Below are 20,665 nucleotides of genomic sequence, written 5' to 3'. Positions count from 1 at the left end.
TCGTCGATACTTTGCTGGACTCACGTTTGTCTCTTCGCCCAGCTCTGGCTGATCCTTTGCCTTTCAACAGGTGATCCCGCCCTCAGTATGAGCCACTGGATGTTTCATCAACAGGCCCTGCAGGAGTATATTCTCATGTGCTGCCAGTGCCCTGCGGGGGGGCTTCTGGATAAACCTGGCAAGTGAGTGCCTTCCCGAGGGAGGGAGGGAGGGAGGAAGGGAAGGAGGGAGGGCAGGGGCCAGGGGTGTGCCCTCAGGCCTGCTCAGATCCTGCTGCCAAGCACAGGCCAAACCCTTTAAAAGCTGAGGTGTCCTTTTCCATCAGCAGCTCAGTGCCCGTGGGAAGTGCGGGGGAAGAAGCACCCCAGTTGGGAGTGTCCCCTTAGAGTGCAGTTGATCCCTGCACCTGTGGCTGCCTGTCTTTTCCCTCACCTTCCATGTACCCCACCTCCCTCTGATAGATTGCTGGGTTGGTTGCTTTTCTTTTTTTTTTCTTTTCTTAGCGAAAACGAAAAACAAAACTGAGTTAAATAGAACAAGATACAGAATTTTAAAACCCCCGAGTGCAAGGAAACCATAAGCAGAGATTGTACTCATGACAGCTAATTCCAAAGTAGATTAAATGACTAAAATAAACTCTGAGATGTCTTTATATGCCGTAACTTAAAAAAAGGGGGTGGTGGTGGTGGTGGAATCAAATAAGCCCTGTTCCCCTCTACTCCCCTCACTCCTACCCCACATTCTGCCGCTGTCCAGGGCAAGGCCAGTCCCCAGCAATTTGTCAGGAACAATTTGCTCATTTCTAGACATTATTTTTTTTTCCTAGAGAAATACATTAATTTAGCACTGGCAGTATCCCTGTGCCTCCAGAAGACAGCTGTAGAGACGGGCTCTAAAATTACAGTTCACTCTCTTCGGGCAGGCCTGAAGGATGGGACTTTAAAAAAAAACTGCTGGGAAAAACCGTGCTTCCTCTAGCTATATTGAGGGCAAGGGTAAGACAGACAAGTGCACCACAGGCTCAGAATTCGTGTGGACAGGATTCATCATTGGAGGAATCTGCAGAAGGGAGGAGCTCCTGCTCAGAGCTGCCCTGTTCTTGCAGGTCACGAGACTTCTACCACACTTGCTATTGCTTGAGCGGTTTGTCCATAGCCCAGCACTTTGGCAGTGGAGCCATGCTGCACGATGTGGTCCTGGGTGTGCCTGAAAACGCTCTGGTAAGGTGGGATGGGGCGTCGAACAGAGTCCCCAGTACAGGGCCTCACCAAGAGAGCAGCTGCTCTTTGCTGTTGACATAGCCCTGCGTCCCCTGCGTGGACAGCTTGGGTAGCTCGCAGGCCCCACCCTCTTGTTTTGCAGCCCCTTGGTGAGGATGAGGGCATTCTCCCTGACTGGTGGCTGGAGGAGTGCACGTCCAGGCAAACTCAGCCTTCTAGGTGGTTGGTCTAATTGGTGACAGGTTTAGAGTCCACGACCTAGATCACCACTTACCATTAGTTCCCTCTCTCAGGAAGCCACTGCCGTTTCTTGCTAGAAGTGGTACGCTCCCAGCAGACCCGTAGCGTTCGCCTCTGCAGGCCACAGTCCCATAGAGCTGATTCCTCCCCCTTTAGGTCTCAGTTCAGGTGCCATTTCCTCAGAGAAGCCTTCTCAGACCACCTTCTGCAAATGAGATTGCCCCAGTATGCTCTGCCACAGCCCCTTGTTTGTTCCCTTCATAGCACTCAGTACAATTTATAATGTTTTTGACTTATTTTGTGTCCACCTCCCTCACAAAATGTCAGCTCCATTGGGGCAGGATGTTCACCACTGCATCCAGTCTCAGAGCAGCCAGGCATGTAGGAAACGCTCCATCCACGAGTACTGGGGCACGGATGGGTGAGCCTGAGACACGAATCCAACTGACTGTCCACAGTGACCAAATAATGGGGCCTGTGCAGATTGTTGTGAACATCCGTGTGTAATTTTCACATTCCCTACAAAGATCTTCTACTTTTGTGAACGTAAATGTTGATAACTGCCATAGGTTATAGGTGGCTGCCTTATCTTATGTCTTTTGAACCTTCCCCATTTTTAAAAATTGTATTTCCAACAGAAGAAACACAAATAGACAATAAATAGTGGAAAAGATGCTTGCTAGTAATCAGAGAAAATCAGAAGTTAACAGCCAATCAGTTTTTTTGTCTTAACATTTTTCCATGTTTGCCTCCTATGCAATCTTCTTCAATTCTTTTCCTTCCCTCCTTCCCCAGTGGTAACCATGTCCTAAATTTGATGTGAATTAAGCCCATGAATTTTTTTTCACTATTACTATATATGTACATATTCACAAACAATTGCTTTTCATGTTTTCACTTTTTACAACAGTATCTTAGTGTACTAATTATTCTGCATTGCTTTTCTCACTGACCATTTTATTTCTGAGATTTATCCATGCTCATATGTGTTGCCTTCATTTATTCATTTCAATACTGGATGGTAGTTCTTTGTGTAAGTGTGCCCCAGTTTATTTCTCCATTCTTTTGTTGGTTACTATTTACATTGTTTCAGTTTTCTTTTGCTATGGCAGATAGTATTGCAGTGAATTTTATTCTGGTCCTTTAATCTGTTTGCCTATTTGTACGCAGTCTAAATTAAATCTGGAACACAAGTTCCCTCCACCTTGTTCTTTTCCCTTAAATTTGCCTTTTGCTTTTTCATGTGAATTTTAGGATCAGCTTATCAAATTCCACACAAACACAAGAAACAGTCCTGGTGGGTTTTATCAGAATTGTATTGAATTTTAGATTAATGGGAGAAAACTGACTTCTTTTCAGTATCAAGACATCTCATTTATGAACATAATTTTTCATGTTTTCTTTCATGTCCCTCGTTTGTCTTACCTTATTTTCTCCATAAAGGACTAGTACTTTTTTTTGTTAGATTTATGTCTAAGTAATTTGTATTTTTTGCATCTCTTGTGACTAGAAACTTTTTTCCCCTGTTGTATTTTGCCCATCATTATTACTGATATATAGAAATTTTGTGTCTGGCAACCTTCCCAAACTCTCCTAATAGTTGTAATAATTTGTCTATCTTGTCTTTTGCATTTTCTGTTTGGAAAGTAAGACATCTTCAAATAAGGACAGTTTTGCCTCTTTCTTTGTCTGAAAAAATTTTATTCTTTTCTTGCCTTGTAATGTTGGCTAAGATCCCCAGTGCGGTATTGTCTGGAAGTCGCAATAGAAATCACCCTGTTCTAAAATATCAGCATAAGTATGATGCCTTATTGTGGGGATTTGGTAAATACTTCACATGTCAGGGTAAGGAGGGTTCCCTCTATTCCTAGTTGGCTAGTTTTTTTTTTTTCTTCTAATAGAATTTGTATAGATTTTAAAAATGCTTATTTTTTAAAGCATTTGTCGGTTTACAGAAAAATTATGCAGAAAGTACAGAGTTCTCATGTACTGCCCGCTCACACAGTTGTCCCTATTTTAAACATTTTGCATTAGTGTGGTACATTTGTTACAATTTTTTTTCCCCAAATTCTACTCAATTTATTCATTTTTTAAAAAATATTACATTCAAAAAATATGAGGTCCCCATTCACCCCCACCGCCCCCACCCCACCACTCCCCCCACAGTAACACTCTCCCCCATCATCATGACACATCCATTGCATCTGGTGAGTACCTCTCTGGGCATCGCTGCACCCCATGTCCTGTGGTCCACACCATAGCCCACACTCTCCCACATTCCATCCAGTGGGCCATGGGAGGACATACAGTGTCCGGCAATTGTCCCTGGAGCACCACCCAGGACAATTCCAAGTCCCAAAAATGCCTCCACATCTCATCTCTTCCTCCCATCATTTGTTACAATTGATGAGCCAATATTATTATCATCATATTATCAAAGTCCCTAGTTTACATTAGGGACTCTGTGTTCTACAGTTTGAACAGTTTTTAAAATTTTTATTTGGTAACATGTACATAAATGTCCCATTTTAGTCACTTTGAAGTATACAATTAAATGCTGTTAATTATATTCACAATGTAATGCTATCATCAACACCATCCATTACAAAAACTTTTCCATCACCCCAAACAGAAATTCTATACAATTTAAGCATTAACTCCCATTTCCACATACACACCCCTGTCCCTGGTAACCTGTACTCTAATTTTTTACTCTGAATTTGCATATTCTAATTATTCATATAAGAGAGCATTTAATAGTTGTCCTTTCGTGTATAGACTTATTTCACTGAACATAATGTCTGCAAGGTTCATCCATGCTACAGCATGTATCAGAACTTCATTCCTTTTCATGGCTGAATATTTGTTCATCCATGCATCCGTTGATGAACACTGGGTTGCTTCCACCTTTTGACCATTGTGAATAGTACTGCTATAACATATCTGTGTGTACATATCTGTTCGAGTCCCTGCTTTTGATTCTTTTGGTTATATACCTGGAAATGCGATTGCCAGGTCATACGATAATTCTATTAATGTACTTAACTTTCTGAGGAACTGCCAAAGCATTCTTACAAACAGTGCATGAGGGTTCCTATTTTATCTGCATGCTTGCTAGCACTTATTTTCTATTTTTTTTTTTTTAATAAATCAGTTATCCAAAGTGTATAATCAATGGTATTTGGTATAATCACATAGTTGTGCTATTCTAGTGGGTGTGAAGTGCTATCTCTTTGTGATTTATTTGCATTTCCCTAATGACTAATGAGGTTGAACATCTTTTCATGTGTTTGTGGCTATTTGTATATCTTCTTTGGAGAAATGGCTATTCAAGTTCTTTGTCCATTTTTTAACTGGGTTGTCTTTTGTTGTTCAGTTGCAAGAGTTCTTTAGATATTCTGGATATTAAACCCTTATTAGATACATGGTTTCCAAATATTTTCTCCCATTCTGTAGGTTGTCTTTACACTTGCTTGCTTTCTTTTTTTTCCCTCCTCCCCTGATGTTTTTTGCTCTCTGTGTTGTCTTCTCTTCTAATTCTCTCTCCTCTAGGATTCACTGGGATTCATTCCTAGAGACCCCTGATGTGGAGAGAGGTTTCCTGTCAATTGCACCACCTTGATTCCTGGTTTCTGCTGCGCTTCACCTTCACTCTCCCTTTGTCTCTCTTTTTTCATGTGTTATCATCTTGCTATGTGACTCACTTGTGCGGGTACTGGCTCACCACACATGCACTCATGCGGGTACTGGCTCTCTGCACCAGCACTGGCTTGCCACATGGGCACTGGCTTGCTGTGCAGGCACACTTTCTCTTCTTCTTTTTCACCAGAAGACCTCAGGGATCAAACCCGGGTCCTCCCCTGTGGTAGACAGAAGCTCTGTCACTTGAGCCACATCCGCTTCCCTAGCCACATCTGCTTCCCTCAATTTTTTTTTTGAAGATTTATTTACTTTATTTTTCTTTATTTATCCCTTCCTCCCCCAGGTGGTTCTCTCAGCTGTCTGCTCATTTTTGTTCACCTTTTCCAGGAGCAACCGGGAACTGAACCCGAGACCTCCCACATGAGAGGCAAGTGCCCAACAGCTTGAGTCACATCTGCCACAGGCTGCAGTGTCCGCTGGCTTGTGGCATCTGCTCTTTGCAGCGGGGGTGGGGTCTAGTTTGATAATATCCTTTGCATAAAGTTTAAAATTTTTATGAAGTCCTATTTAGTTTTTTTTCTTTTGTTTCTCATGCTTTTGGTATAACATAAAAGAATCCATTGCTAATTACAAGGTCATATATTTTCTTCTAGACATTTTATAATTTTAGTGCTTATATTTAGATCTTTGATGCATTTTTGTGTTAATTTGTATAAATGGTGTGATGTAGAGGACCGCTTTCTTTTTTTTTTTATGTGAATTTCCAGTTTTCCAGCACCAGTTTTTGAAGAGACTATTCTTTCCCCATTGAGTCGACTTGGCACCCTTGTCAAAAATCAATTGGCCATGGATGTGAGGGTTTATTTCTTAACTCTCAATTCTACTCTATTGTCTATGCCTGTACTTGTGCCAGTACTACATTGTTTTGATTACTGTAACTTTGTAAAAAGTTTTAAAATGGGGAAGTATTAGTCCTCCAATTTTGTTCTTCTTTTTCAAGATAGTTTTGGCTATTTGAGGCCCCTTTCCATTCCATATGAATTTGTTGATTTGCTTTTCCATTTCTACAAAGGTGGCTCCTGGAATTTTGATTGGGATTTCTTTGAATTTGTAAATCTATATGTGTAAAATTGACATCTTAATATTTTGCCTTCCAATACATAAACAAGGATTGTCCTTCCATTTGTTTAGGCCTTTTAAATTTCTTTCAATGATGTTTTAAGTTTTCCATGTACAAGTCCTTTATATCTTGATTAAATTTATTCCTAGGTATTTTATTCTTTTAGTTGCTATGGTCAATGGAATTTTTTTCTTGATTTCCTTTCAGATTGTTCATTGTTAATATATAGAAACACCCCTGATTCTTGTGTTTTTATACTGTACCCTGCCACTTAGCAGAATTCATTTAGTAGTTAAAGTAGCTAAGTTGTGTCCTTTTCAGAATTTTCTGTCTATAAGATCATGGTGTCTACAAATATGGGAAGTTTTATTTCTTCCTTTCCCTTTGGATACCTTTTATTCCTTTTTTTTTTTTTTTTTTTCCTAATTGCTCTGGTTAGAACTTCTAATACATTGTTGTAGAGCAATGGTAAAAACAGGCATTCTTATCTTTTTTCTCATCTTCAGGGGAAAGCTTTCAGTCTACCACTGAATATGATGTTTAGTTGTGTGTTTTATTTTGTTGAGGGAGTTTCCCTCTATCCTTAGTTTTCTGAGTCTTTTTACCAAGAAGGGTTACTGGCTTTTGTCATATGCCTTTTCCACATCAATTGAGATGATCATATGTTTTCTTTTCCCCCTTCCTTCTGTTCTGGTATATTGCATTAATTGATTTTCTTATGTTAAACCACCCTTGCAACTCTGAGATAAATCCCATTTTGATTGTGGTGCATAATCTTTTTAAAGTGCTGTTGGATTTAGTTCACTAGTTTTTGTAGGGGATTTTTGCACCTATTTTTATAAGGGATATTGGTCTATAATTTTTTTGTGATATCGTTATTTGGTTTTGGTATTAGGATGATGTTGTCCTCATAGGATATGTAAGACATGTTTCTTCCTCCTAGTTTTTGGAAGAGTTGGAGCAAGACTGATATTCTTTTTAGAATGTTTGGTAAAATTCACCAGTGAAGCCATGTGGTCCTGGACTTTTCTCTGTTGGAAATTTTTTGGTGTCTGATTGAATCTCTTTACTTTGTTTTTTATTTTTGTTTTATTTATTGAATATCTTTTACTTTGTTTATTTACTTTGTTGAGGTCTTCTATTTCTTCTTCAGTCAGTTTAGGTAAATTGTGTTTCTAGGAAGTTGTCCTTTTCATCTAATTTATCTAATTTGTTGGTTTATAATTATTCATAGTATCCTTTTATATTCCTTTTATTACCATGGGGTCAATAATAATATCCCCTCTTTCATTTCTGATTTTAGTTATTTGCATTGCTCCCCTCCTTTTTTTTCCAGTCTAGCTAAAGATTATCAATTTTATTGATCTTTTCAAAGAACCAAATTTGGTTTCATTGATTATCTCTATTGTTTTTCTATTCTCTATTTCATTAATCTCCACTTTTATCTTTATTATTTCCTTGTTTCTGTTCACTCTGGGTTTAGTTTGCTCTTGTTATTGTAATTCTTCCAGGTGTTAGGTCACTGATTTGAAATCTTTCTTCTTTTTTAATATAGGCATTTAGAGTTATAATGTTCATTTCAATACTGCCTTTACTCCATCCCATAAACTCTAGTATATTGTATTTTCATCTTCATTCACCTCAAGATATTTCCTAATTTCTCTTGTGATTTCTTCTCCGACCCATTGATTATTTCAGAATGTGTTGTTTAATTTCCACATACTTGTCAATTTCCCAATTCCCCTCTGCTGTTGATTTCTAGCTTCATTTCATTGTGGTGAAAGAAGATACATTGTATAGTTTCAATCTTTTAAAATTTATTAAAACTTGTTTTGTGACCTAATTTATAGTCTGTCCTAGAAAATAATCCATGTGCTCTAGAGAATAATGTGTGTTCTACTGCTGACTGAAATGTTAGTTGGTTTAGAGTGTCATTCATGTCTATTTTTTAATTTATCTTCTATCTAGATGTTTTAACTATAATTTAAAGTGGTGAATTGAAGTCTTCTACTAATAATATAGAACCATCAATTTCTCCCTTCAAATCTGTCGTATTTGCTTCATATATTTTGGGGTTCTGCCATTAAGTACATATATATTTATAACTGTTATGTTTTCTTGTTGAATTGACCCCTTTAGCAGTATATAGGGATCTTCTTATCTCTTGTAATTATTTTTTTACTTAAAGTCTATAGTAGCATAACTACCCCACCCCTCTTTTGGTTATTATTTGCATAGAATATTTTTTTTCCCAGCTTTCGCTTTCAGCCTACTTGTATCTTTGAATTTAAGGTGAGTCTCTTGTAAACAGCATATATTTGGGTCCTGCTTTTTTTTCCATTGTGTCAGTCTCTGCCTTTTTACTGGACAATTTAATCCATTTACATTTAAGTTAAATGTACTAATAATGCAGGACTTTCCTTTGCTATTTTGCTATTTGTTTTTTGTAAGTCTTTTACCTTTTTGTTCCTTAATTCTTCCATTACTGCCTACTTTTGTCTTTAGTTGATCTTTCATAGTGAACCAGATTGAGTCCATTCTCATTTCTTTCTATGTTTTTCAGATATTTTCTTTGTGGTCACTATGGGGCTAAATTTAACATCCTAAATCTATAACAGTTACATTTAATTTGATCCCTACTTAACTTTAATAGCATATACAAACCTGTTCCTATACCCTTCAGTCCCCCTACTTTAAAGATGTTCTTGCAACAGATTACATCTTTATACTCTATAAGTCCTAGACCATAGATGTATCATTACTTTTTTTTTAGGTAGTACTGGGAAACGAACCCAGGACCTTATACGTGGGAAGCAGGCACTCAACCACCGAGCTAAATTCGCTCCCCAGTGAAAGTTGGTTTTTTTGTTTGTTTTGGTTTTTTTTTTTGGAAGTAACTTAGATTGAATTTGGGACCTCGTACATAGGAAGCAGGCACTCAACCACTTGTGCTTCTGTTCCCCATCATTACTTTCTGTACAATTATATTTTAGATCCTGTAAGAAGTAAAAAGTGGAGTTACAAACCAAAAATATACTAGTAAAGTTTATAATTACCCATGTAATTACCTTTGGTGGAAATCTTTATGCTGCTTTAAATCCTGTCTATTGTCTTTTCCTTTCAATCTGAAAAATTCCCTTTAGCATTGCTTCTAAACTTTTAGCATTGCTTGTAGGGCAGGTCTAGTGTGATGAACTCCTTTAATTTTTGTTTATCTGGAAATGTCTTACTATCTCTCTCATTTGTTTTTTTATTTCTTTAAACTCTTTAGACAGTTGAGAAAATAACAAACCCCATATAAAGAACTCCCAACATATCCTCAGACCCCCGGATATCCAGATTCACCAATTTTAACATTTGCCACATGTGTTTATCATTCTATCCATTATATATCTTTCCAACTATGTATCTGTCTGTCTTTATATTACTATCTACCTATTTACCCATTTTCTCAACATTTGAGAGTAGGTTGTTACATTATGCTCCTTGAACACTTGATAATTCGTACGTACATTTTCTCTAAGAACAAGGCTATATTCACTTGCATAATCACCTTCACTGCAGTTATCAAATTTAAGAAATTTAATATTGATGTAAAGCTTATAGTATATAATCCAATTTTTTCATATGTCCCAATATCCTTTTGAGCCTTTTCTCTTCCATTCTTAGATCCCATCCAGGATCACTTACTGCATTTAATTGTCATTGCCTTTTTAGTTGCTCACTCTTTTTTTTTTTTTTCAATTGTGGAAACCCACAACATAAACTTTCCACATCAACCACTCCTAAGCATACCATTCAGAACTAATTACATTTACAATGTTGCAGTATCTTTACCACCGTCCCTTACTAGAACTTTCCCATCACTCCAAACAGAAACCCTGCACCCATATGCATTAACTTCCCATTCCCTTTGCCTCCTACCCCTGGTATCTTGTCCTCCACTCTCTTTTCCTATGAGTTTGCAAATTCTTCAATATTTTCTTTGCAGTCACCATGGGTCTTAACATCCTAAGTCTCTAACAATCTCATTTAGTTTGATGCCAACCTAACTTCAATACCATATACAAAGTTTATTCCCATATTCTTCTGTTTCCTGACCTTTATGTAGTTCTTATAAAATATTGCATATTTATACGTTATAAGTATATAATATTTATACATTATAAGTATATTGCATTTTACATATTTGCCTTTTAGACACTATAGGCAGTAAAAAGTGGGGTTATCAACCAAAAATACAATAGTACTGGTATTTTTATTTATTTACCCATGTCATTATTTGAGCTCTTTATTTCTTTGTGGGACTTCCTCTGTTGTCTAGGATCCTTTCCTTTCCACCTGCAAAACTCCCTTTAGCACTTGTCTAGTGGTGATGAACTCCCTCAGCTTTTATTTATCAGGGAATGTCTTTTCTCATTTTTGAAAAACAGTTTTGCAAGATATAGAAATCTTAGTTGGCATTTTCTCCTTTTGGCACTTTACTTATGTCACTCTACTGCCTTCCGACTGCCATGGATTCCTGTAGAAAAATTGTCATTTAATCTTATTGAGGCTCCCTTGTACATGACACATAGCTCTGTCTTGCAGCCTTCAAAATTCTCGCTATATTGTTAGCATTCTAGTTTGATTATGGCATGTCAGGGCGGGGATGTATTTGGTTTTATCCTCTTTGGAGTTTGTTTGAGTATCTTGGCTATGTATATTCATGTCTTTCATTAAATTTGGGAAGTTTTCAGCCACTATTTCTTGAAATACCCCTTTCTTTCTCTCTTTTCCTTTTGGACTCCCACAATGCATATACTTAGTGGTGTCCCAAGGTTCCTCTGGCTCTTTCACTTTCCTTCATCCTTTTTCTGTCTGCTCCTCAGACTGAATAGTTTCATCTGTCTTCTATTCAGATTTGCTGATTCTTCTACTAGCTCCAATCTGCTCTTGAACCCTTCTAGGGAATTTTTAATTTCTGTGACTGTGGTCACCAAGTTTGTATGGTTCCTTTTCTTATTTTCTGTCTCTTTATCGATATTCTCTTTGTATTCATCTATCATTTTCCTAATATGCTTTCTTTGTCCATGTTTTCCTTTTTAGGGCATTTTTATTTTTAGGACTGTTTTAATTTTGATTGTTTCTAATGCTTTAATCTCCCCCTTTACGTGGGCCATCACTTCCTGTTTCTTTGACTATTTTGTTTTCTTTTGTTACAAACTGGGCATCTGATATTTTGCCAGAATTTAGACTGTGAGGCATCCATCTCTTTCTTCTCCCACTAGTGTATCCTACTAGTGTTATTTTTTTTTTAATTTTTTTAAAGATTTATTTATTTATTTCTCTCCCCTTCCCCCCACCCCAGTTGTCTGTTCTCTGTGTCTATTTGCTGTGTCTTCTTTGTCCGCTTCTGTTGTCATCAGTGGCACGGGAATCTGTGTTTCTTTTTGTTTTGTCATCTTGTGTCAGCTCTCCGTGTGGGCGGCGCCATTCCTGAGCAGGCTGAACTTTCTTTCGCGCTGGGCGGCTCTCCTTATGGGGCGTACTCCTTGCACGTGGGGCTCCGCTACACGGGGGACACCCCTTTGTGGCAAGGGGCACTCCTTGCGCACATCAGCACTGCTCGTGGGCCAGCTCCACACGGGTCAAGGAGGCCTGAGGTTTGAACCGGGACCTCCCATGTGGTAGACGGACGCCCTAACCACTGGGCCAAGTCCGCCGCCCCTACTAGTGTTATGATAGAGGTTTCCTTGAATGCCAGAGGGTAACAACAACAACAAAAAAGGAAAAAGGAAAATACCTTTCCCAGTCTTTGCAGATTGGTCCATGTAGCAGTTTGATATGGTTATGAATTCCAGAAAGAGATGTTAGATTATGTTTGTAATCTTGTCTTTACCTGGGTGTGATTAAGCTATGATTAGGGTTTTGATTGGGCCATGTTGTTAGGGTGTTGATAAAAGGCATGGCAAAGGACAGAGTTGAGAGGTTTTTAATGTTGGAGTTTTGATGTTGGAGTTTGATGCTGAAGCCTTAACCTGGAGCACTGGGAAGAGAGGAACCCAGGAAGCCTGAGCCCTTGCAGACGTCAGCAGCCATCTTGCTCCAACACGTGAAAATGGACTTTGGTGAGGGAAGCAACTTATGCTTTATGGCCTGGTATCTGTAAGCTCCTACCGCAAATAAATGCCCTTTATAAAAACCAACCAATTTCTGATATTTTGCATCAGCACCCCTTTAGCTGACTAATATAGCCCATATGAGTGCTTTCCTTCAGAGCCTAGGCATACAATGATTTTAGAGAAGAGTAGGTGTCAAAAGTACAGGATTCTCCCTAGTCCTTTGTGTACATGAATCTTGTCCTGGGCATGCACACAGGGCCCTAGGAATTTCCCTTTTAAATGGATCTGAAAGTCGCTAGGAAACAGTATCTCCTAAATGAGTCTGGGAACTACACGTATGCCCCACAGCCAGCAAGCCTTTGTCCGAAGCAGGTATATTTGACTGTCTACAGTATTCTGTAGGAGTGCTCTGAACTGTCTTCTACATTCAAGGCAAGTTCTGGAATGGCGAACCTGTGATAAGTGTCTTGGTTCAGTCTTTCAAACTGCCATTGGACAGATTGACACAGGCTTACAATTTCCTAGTATGTATGGGAGAGTTACTCTGTTTGCTCTGAAACTAGGACCACACTGGAAGCATGAGCCAGCTCCATATGAAGCCTATTAGGGCATGAGGGAGGGGCCAGCAAGAGGGCCACAAGATATTCCCATTTTTAAGTTGCCTTTTTCATGATTCAGCGCTCACTCTGTTTCTGCAGACTCTTAAATGTTTTCCTGAGTTTTGAGAAAGACGTTTCTGACATTTCTTGCTAGTTGTTCAAAACTTCTGTAGGGGCATGGAACCCTAGAGCATCTCACTCCACCATCTTGATCAGGATGGGCTCTCCCTCTTTTTGAAAAACAATTTCACCAAATAAAAAATTCTTGGTTGGCAGTTGTTTTGGTTCAGCACTTTGTATTGTTTCATTCCCTCTTCCTTCCATGGTTTCTGATGAGAAATCAGCACTTAATCTTATTGAGGCTCTCTTGTACATTGCTTCTTTCTTGCAGCTTTCAGTATTTTCTCTTTACCTTTGGCATTTGATTATTTGTTTATAATGTATCTTGGAGTAGATCTCTTCAAGTTTATCCTGTTTGGGTTTGTTAGGCTTCTTGACTGTATATATTCATGTCTCTCATTAAATTTGAGAAGTTTTCAGCTAGCGTTTCTTTGCATATTCTCTCTGATCCTTTCTCCCTTTCTTCTCCTTCTGGGATTCCCAAAATGTGTATATTGGTATGCTTAATAGTATTCCTTAGGTTTCTCAGGCTCTGTTAACTTTTCTTCATCTTTTTAAAAAAATCTCCTTTGATGGACCATCATTTCCTTTGTACGCTTTGTAATATTTTGTTGCACATTGTACATTTAAATATTTTAATGTGTTAATGTTTAAAGTTTTAACTCTGGAATTTAATTCCCAAGGGGTCTGTTAATTAAATTTGTATCTAGCTAGCGATATGACAGATTTCCTTGACTGTCAGGAGCTAACAAAAGTAAACATGCAAAACAACCTTTCATAGTCTTTACAGATTAGCTGTGTTGACTGGTGTAGTTCTTCAGAGCTTAGCTCTTTTGCCAATGAGTCTGAAAAGCAGAACACAGTGAAAGTGCAGTATCCTCTCTGGGCTTTAATGAGCATGCATCTTGTTCTGGGCATGTGCTTATGGCCTTCGGAATTCCCCCATGTATAGGCGTCGGAATGTCCCCTCTTTTCCCTGTGAAACAGCCTTTTTTTCCAGGTCCTGGAAACTTTTTCCCCAGGCCATCATGATTTGATGGTTTCTTATACTGATTTAGTTGTCTGCTAACTGCTTCTGTGTGCAGTACAGGTTCTGAGACAGCAAACCAGAGATGAGTGTTCTGATTCAGTTCTTCAGGCTGCCACTGGTTCGAATGGCACAGACATACATGAACTCCATTATGTGCACAAGAGTTACAGATCTGGGACCAGGAACCCACACTGAGAGTGTGTGCTGCTCCACACTGAGCTGGGGAAGGGGGTATGGTGGGCAAGGGGACAGCAAGGACACCACAGGTTTTTCTTCCCTTTTTTTCCTTATTGCAAATTTATTGAGACATATTCACTTACTGTCTTAGTTTGCTAAAAGCTGCCAGGAGCAATATACCCGAAGTTGGTTGGCCTGCACAGTGAGAATCTGTCAGGTTCAAAACTTAAAGTTCAGAGACCACGAAAATATCTAAATCAAGGCACCACCAGAGATGCTCTCCCACCAAAGGTTGGCTGCTGGCTATCCTGGACTTCTGCCACCTGGCAAGACACGATCGTGGTCTAAGTCTCTGCCTTGTCTTCCAGGCTTGCTTCTTCTCTGAGCACAGCTGTGGTTGATCAGGCAAATGGTGCGCCTGTGCCCTCTCCTCTGGGCCTTGTCTCTTCCAGCTTCTTGGGGTTTCTCAGTCTCTGCTGCCCATTCTGTGTATCTGCTGCTTTCAGTCCTGTGTTTATATAGGACTCCAGCAAGAGGACCAAAATCCACACTGGGTCACACCTCATTGAAGCAATCCAAAGGCCCCCAAACTGAATCCAGTCCAGTCAAAGGAATGGATTAGCTCTAAGAACATGATCTTTCCTGGGGGCCACAAAAAGCCATTTGAAAACTGTCACACATACCATACAATCCATCTAAAGAGTACATTCATTGGCTTTTGGTTTAATTACAGTGTTATGCATTCATCATTGTGTCAGTTTTAGAGCATTTCATTACTCCAAAAAGAAAATCCCCCTACCCCTTAGCAGTCACTTCTCAGTCCATCTATCATTCCCCTACCATACATATCCGCTGATCTAATTCAGTCTCTATAACTTTATTTGCAATTTATATAAATGGAGTTAAACAATATACAGTACATTGTGTCTGTTGTCTTTCACTTAACATAATTCTCTCTCTTTTAACAACTGATGAAAAAATAATATACTACTAACCACCATAGTCTATAGTTTGCTTTAGGTATATTTTTGCCTCAAATTCCACTCTATTATTAACATCTTGTAAGATTTGACACACATTTTGTTCTGATTCATGGAAGAACATTCTCATATTTATAGTATTAACCACAAAAGTGTTCACTATGTTATAGAGCCCCATGTTTCATCCTTTAGCTTTCCTTCCATGACATACATAATCCTAAACTTTTCCTTCAGCCACAATCATACCCATATATTAGCACCATTAATTATATTCACTGTAATATGCTATCATTACTTGATCCAATTCCAAATTTTTACAATCAACTTATTACAAATTCTGCAGAAATTAAGCCTCAGCTCCCCATTCTTTTTTATTTTATTTATTTTTTATTTCTCTCCCCTTCCCCCCCAGTTGTCTGCTCTCTGTGTCCATTTGCTGTGTATTCTTCTGTGACTGCTTCTATCCTTAGTAGCAGCACTGGGAATCTGTTTCTTTTTGTTGTCATCTTGTTGTGTCAGCTCTCTGTGTGTGCGGCACCATTCTTGGGCAGGCTGCACTTTCTTTCACACTGGGCGGCTCTCCTTACGGGGCGCACTCCTTGCATGTGGGGCTCCCCTATGCAGGGGACACCCCTGCGTGGCAGGGCACTTCTTGCACGCATCAGCACTGCGCGTGGGCCAGCTCCACACGGGTCAAGGAGGCCCAGGGTTTGAACCGCAGACCTCACATGTGGTAGGCGGACGCCCTATCCATTGGGTCAAGTCTGCTTCCCAGCTCCCCATTCTCTGTCCTCATTTTATATTAACTCTCTGGGTTTTCACATTATATTTCATACATGTTTTCATATGCATCACAACTTCATTTCTTCTTACAGCTGAATAATATTCCATCATATGTATAGACCATATTTTGTTTATCCATTCATCAGTTGTTGGAAACCTGGGTTGTTACTGTCTCCTGATAATTGTGAATAACACCACTATGAGCATTGGTGTGCAAATGTCTGTTTGCATTACAGTTTTCCGTTCTTCTGGATATATTCCTAGTAAAGGGATTGCCAGATCATATGGCAGATCTATGTTTAACTTCCTGAGGAACTGCCAGTCTTCCACAGTGGCTGCACAAGTCTACATTACCTCCAACAGCGAGTAAGCCTTCTTCTTCTCCACTTCCTCTCCAACACTTGTCGTTTTCTGATTTTTCAATAGAGGCCATGCTAATAGGTATGAAATGATATCTCATTGTACTTTTGATTTGCATTTCCCTAGTAGCTAGTGATGTTGAACATCTTTTCATGTGCTTTTTTTTTTTTGCCATTTTTATTTCCTCTTTGGGAAAATGTCTATTCATGTCTTTTGCCCAGTTGGGTCATTTGTCTTTTTATTGTTAAGTTGTAGGGTCTCTTTATATATCATAGATAGTAAACCCTTATTAGATATGTGGTTTCCAAATATTTTCTCCTATTGAGTATGCTTCCTTTTCACTTTCTTTGAAGCACAAAAGTATTTAATTTTTTAAAAATTATCCCCCCCTTGTGGCTTTTTGTGTGCTGTCTGTTCTCTATATCCATCTGCTGTGCATTCTTCTGTGTCTGTATTTATTTCCCCTTCCCCTTTACAGCTTGCTTGCTATCTGTTCTCTGTGTTCATTCGCTGTGCGCTCTTCTGTGTTTGTTTTGCTTGTCTTCCTTTTTGTTGTTGCATCATCATATTGCTGAGTCAGTGCTCCGTATCATGCGGGTGAGCCTGCCTTCACAAGGAGGCCCCGTGATGCAAACCCAGGGCCTCCCATATGGTAGACAGGAACCCAACTGATTGAGCCACAGCTGCTTCCCAAAAGTATTTAATTTTGAGGCAGTCCCATTTATTTATTTATTTATTTTCATTGCTTGTGCTTTGGATATAAGGTCTAAGAAAGCACCTCCTTACCACAAGATCTTAAAGATGCTTTCCTACGTTTTCTTCTAGGAGTTTTATGGTTTTAGCTTTTATATTTAGGTCTTTGATGGATTTTGAGTTAATTTTTGTATATTGTGTGATATGGTGATTCTCTTTCATTCTTTTGGATATGAATATCCAGTTCCCTCAGCACCATTTGTTGAAGAGACTGTTCTGTCTCAGGTGGGTGGACTTGGTAGCCTTGTCAAAAATCAATTGACCCGGTAAGTGGATGTGGCTTAATTAGTTGGGTGCCGTCCTACCATATGGGTGGTCTCAGGTTTGGGTCCTGGTGCCTCTTAAAGAAGACAAGCAGATTCCACACCTGCTGCAACAAGCTAGATGCCATACCGCTGCAATGAGCAGATGCCACGAGACAGCAGGCACCACAGCCTGCAGTAAGCGGATGTGGCTCAGGCCATTGGGCACTCACCTTCCATGTGGGAGGTCCCAGATTCCTTTCCTGGTGCCTTCTAAGAAGGCAAGCAAACAATTAGCAGACAGATGAGAGAGAACCATCTGTGGGAGGAGGGGATAAATTAAAAAAAAAAACAAAAGTAAATAAATCTTTTAAAAAATCAATTGATCATAGAGGTGAAGGTCTATTTCTAAACTCTTAATTGAATTCATTGATCAATAAATCTATATGCCAGTACCATGCTGTTTTGACCACATTGTAGCTTTGTAATAGGCTTTATTATTTTTTTTTAAGATTTATTTTTTTATTTCTTTCTCTCACCCCCCCAGTTGTCTGCTTTCTGTGTTCATTCGCTGCATGTTCTGTGACTGCTTCTATCCTTATCAGCGGCACTGGGAATCTGTGTTTCTTTTTTTGCTTCATCTTGTTGCGTCAGCTCTCCTTGTGTGTGGCACCATTCCTGGGCAGGCTGCATTTTCTTTTGCACCGGGCAGCTCTCCTTACGGGGCGCACTCCTTGCGCGTGGGGCTCCCCTACACGGGGGACACCCCTGTGTGGCACGGCACTCCTTGTGTGCATCAGCACTGCACATGGGCCAGCTCCACATGGGTCAGGGAAGCCTGGGATTTGAACTGCGGACCTCCCATGTGGTAGACAGACACCCTGTCCACTGGGTCAAGTCTGCTTCCCTCATAGTAAGCTTTAAATTCAGGAAGCATGAGTGTGCTGACTTTGTTCCCCTTTTTTAAAAATATTTTTTGGCTATTGGGGTCCCTGTCCTTCAAGATAAATTTGGTAATTGACTTTTTCATTTCTGCAAAGTAAGCTGTTGGAATTTATTGAGATTCTGTTGAATCTGTAAATCAATCTGGGTAAAATTGACATCTTAACAATATTTAGTCTTCCAATCTATGAACATGGAATGTCCTTCCATTTGTTCAGGTCTTCTTTAATGTTTTATAGTTTTCTGAGTACAAGTCCTTTACATCCTTGGTTAAATTTATTCCTAGATATTTGATTCTTTTTCTTGCTATTGTATATGGAATTTGTTTCCTGATTTCCTCCTCAGATTGTTCATTTCTAGTGTATAGAAACACTACTGATTTTTGCATGTTGATCTTATATCCCGTCACTTTGCTGAACTCATATATATTAGCTGTAGTAGCTTCATTGTAGATTTTTCAGGGTTTTCTAAATATAGGGTTATGTCATCTGCAAGTAGTGGAACTTCTACTTCTTCCTTTCCAATTTAGATTCCTTTTTTTTTTTCCTTACCTAAATGCTTTAGCTAGACCTTTTAGTAAAATGCTGAATAACAGTAGTTACAGTGGGCAGCCCTGTCTTTTTCCTGATCTTAGAGGGAAAGCTTTTAGCCTTTTCCAATTGAGTACAATGCTGGCTGAGGTTTTTTCCAAATAAGCCCTGTATCATGTTGAGGATATTTCCTTCTATTCCTTTCTTTCAAAGCGTTTTTATCAAGAATGCTGCTGGATTTTGTGATATGCCTTTTCTGTATCAATTGAGATGATCACTAATTTTTCTCCTTCAATTTGTTAATGTGGTATGTTACATTAATTGATTTTCTTGTGTAGAACCACCTTTACATACCTGGGATAAAATCCACTTGATCATGGTGTATAATTCTTTTAAGGTGCTCTTGGATTCTATTTGTAAGTATTTTATTAAGGACTTTTTCGTCTATATCCACTAGGGAAATTGGTCTGTAATTCTCTTTTCTTGTTGTATCTTTATCTGGCTTAGGGTGATGTCGGCTTCAGAGAATGATTTAGGTAGTGTTCCCTGCTTTTCAATTTTTTGGAAGAGTTTGTGCAGGACTGGTATTAGTTCTTCTTGAATGATTGTTAGAATTTACCTGTGAAGCCATCTGGTCCTGGACTTTTCATTGTTGGGAGCATTTTGATGACTGATTTAATCTCTTTACTTGTGATTGGTTTGTTGAGATGTTGTATTTCTTCTCAAGTCTGTGTAGATAGTTTGTGTGCTTCTTGGAAGTTGTCCATTTCATCTAAGTTGTTTAATTTTTTGGCATACACTTGTTCATGGCATCTTCTTATCTTTCTTCTTTCCATGGGATCAGTAGTATTGTCCCCCCTCTCATTTCTGATTTTATTTGCTTGCACCTTTTTTTTTTTTTTTTTACAGTCTAGCCAAGGGATTGTTGATTTGGTTAATCTTCTCAAAGAACCAACTTTTGTTGTTCTATTATTTTGTTGTTGCTCTCAATTTCACTTATTTCTGCTCTAATCTTTGTAATTTCTTTCCTTCTATTCACTTTGGGATTAATTTGCTGTTCTTTTTCTAGTTTCTCCAGGCGTGCAATTAGGTCTTCAGTTTTAGCTCTTTCTTCTCTTTTAATGTAAGCATTAAGGGCTATAAATTTCTCTCTCAGCACTGCCTTTGCTGCATCCCATAAGTTTTATGTTGTGTTCTCATTTTCATTTGTATCAAGATATTTATTGCTATCGCTTGCAATTTCTTCTTTGACTCACTGATTGTTTAAGAGTGTGTTAACCTCCAAATATTTATGAATTTTCCCATTCTCCACATATTATTTAGTTCCAGCTTCATTCCATTATGATCAAAGAAAGTGTTTACATAATTTCATTCTCTTAAAATTTATGAAAACCTGTTTTGTGACCCAAAATATGGTCTATCCTGGAGAAAATTCCACGAGCACTGGAGAAGAATGTATATCCTGCTGTTACAGGGTGCAATGTTCTGTGTATGTCCATTTGGTCTCATTCATTTATCATATTATTCAAGTTCTCAGTTTCCTTTTGATCATCTGTCTAGATGTTCTCTTCATTGATGAGTGTGGTGTGTTTAAGTCTCCATCTGTTATTGTAGAGACATCTATTTCTCCCTTTAGTTTGCCAGTGTTTGCCTCCTGTCTTTCTAGCCACCCTGGTTAGGTGTATAATATTTGATTGTTATTTCTTCTTGGTAAGTTGCCCCTTTTAATAACATATAATGCCCTTCTTTGTCTCATATAACATTTTTTCATTTAAAATCTATTTTGTCCTATATTACGCAGCTATTTCAGCTCTTTTTGGTTA

General features: G+C 38.8%; 1 protein-coding gene across 8 annotated transcripts in view; it reads left to right on the top strand.

The window, feature by feature from the left end:
• FNTB (farnesyltransferase, CAAX box, subunit beta) overlaps positions 1-20,665 on the top strand; it is a 95,299-nt gene that overhangs the window by 68,287 nt on the left and 6,347 nt on the right. For 5 of the 8 annotated variants that reach the window (XR_011648324.1, XM_058293270.1, XM_058293269.2 and 2 more), the window contains 2 exons: positions 71-182; positions 1,106-1,220. Coding sequence is in view for 6 of the 8 variants with exons in the window: in XM_058293270.1 (XP_058149253.1) it covers positions 71-182; positions 1,106-1,220 (227 nt within the window). In the remaining 2 variants the exon portion in view is untranslated. Of the gene's footprint in view, positions 1-70; positions 183-1,105; positions 1,221-5,445; positions 5,530-16,251; positions 16,382-20,665 lie in introns of all 8 variants that reach the window. The other 3 variants (XM_071213884.1, XM_071213883.1, XR_011648323.1) reach the window with 2 other exon arrangements.

This window comes from Dasypus novemcinctus, chromosome 3, assembly GCF_030445035.2.
Source record: "Dasypus novemcinctus isolate mDasNov1 chromosome 3, mDasNov1.1.hap2, whole genome shotgun sequence".
Taxonomy (NCBI): domain Eukaryota; kingdom Metazoa; phylum Chordata; class Mammalia; order Cingulata; family Dasypodidae; genus Dasypus; species Dasypus novemcinctus.
Note: the sequence above shows the minus strand (reverse complement) of the source record. Positions and strands in the feature narration are given on the sequence as shown.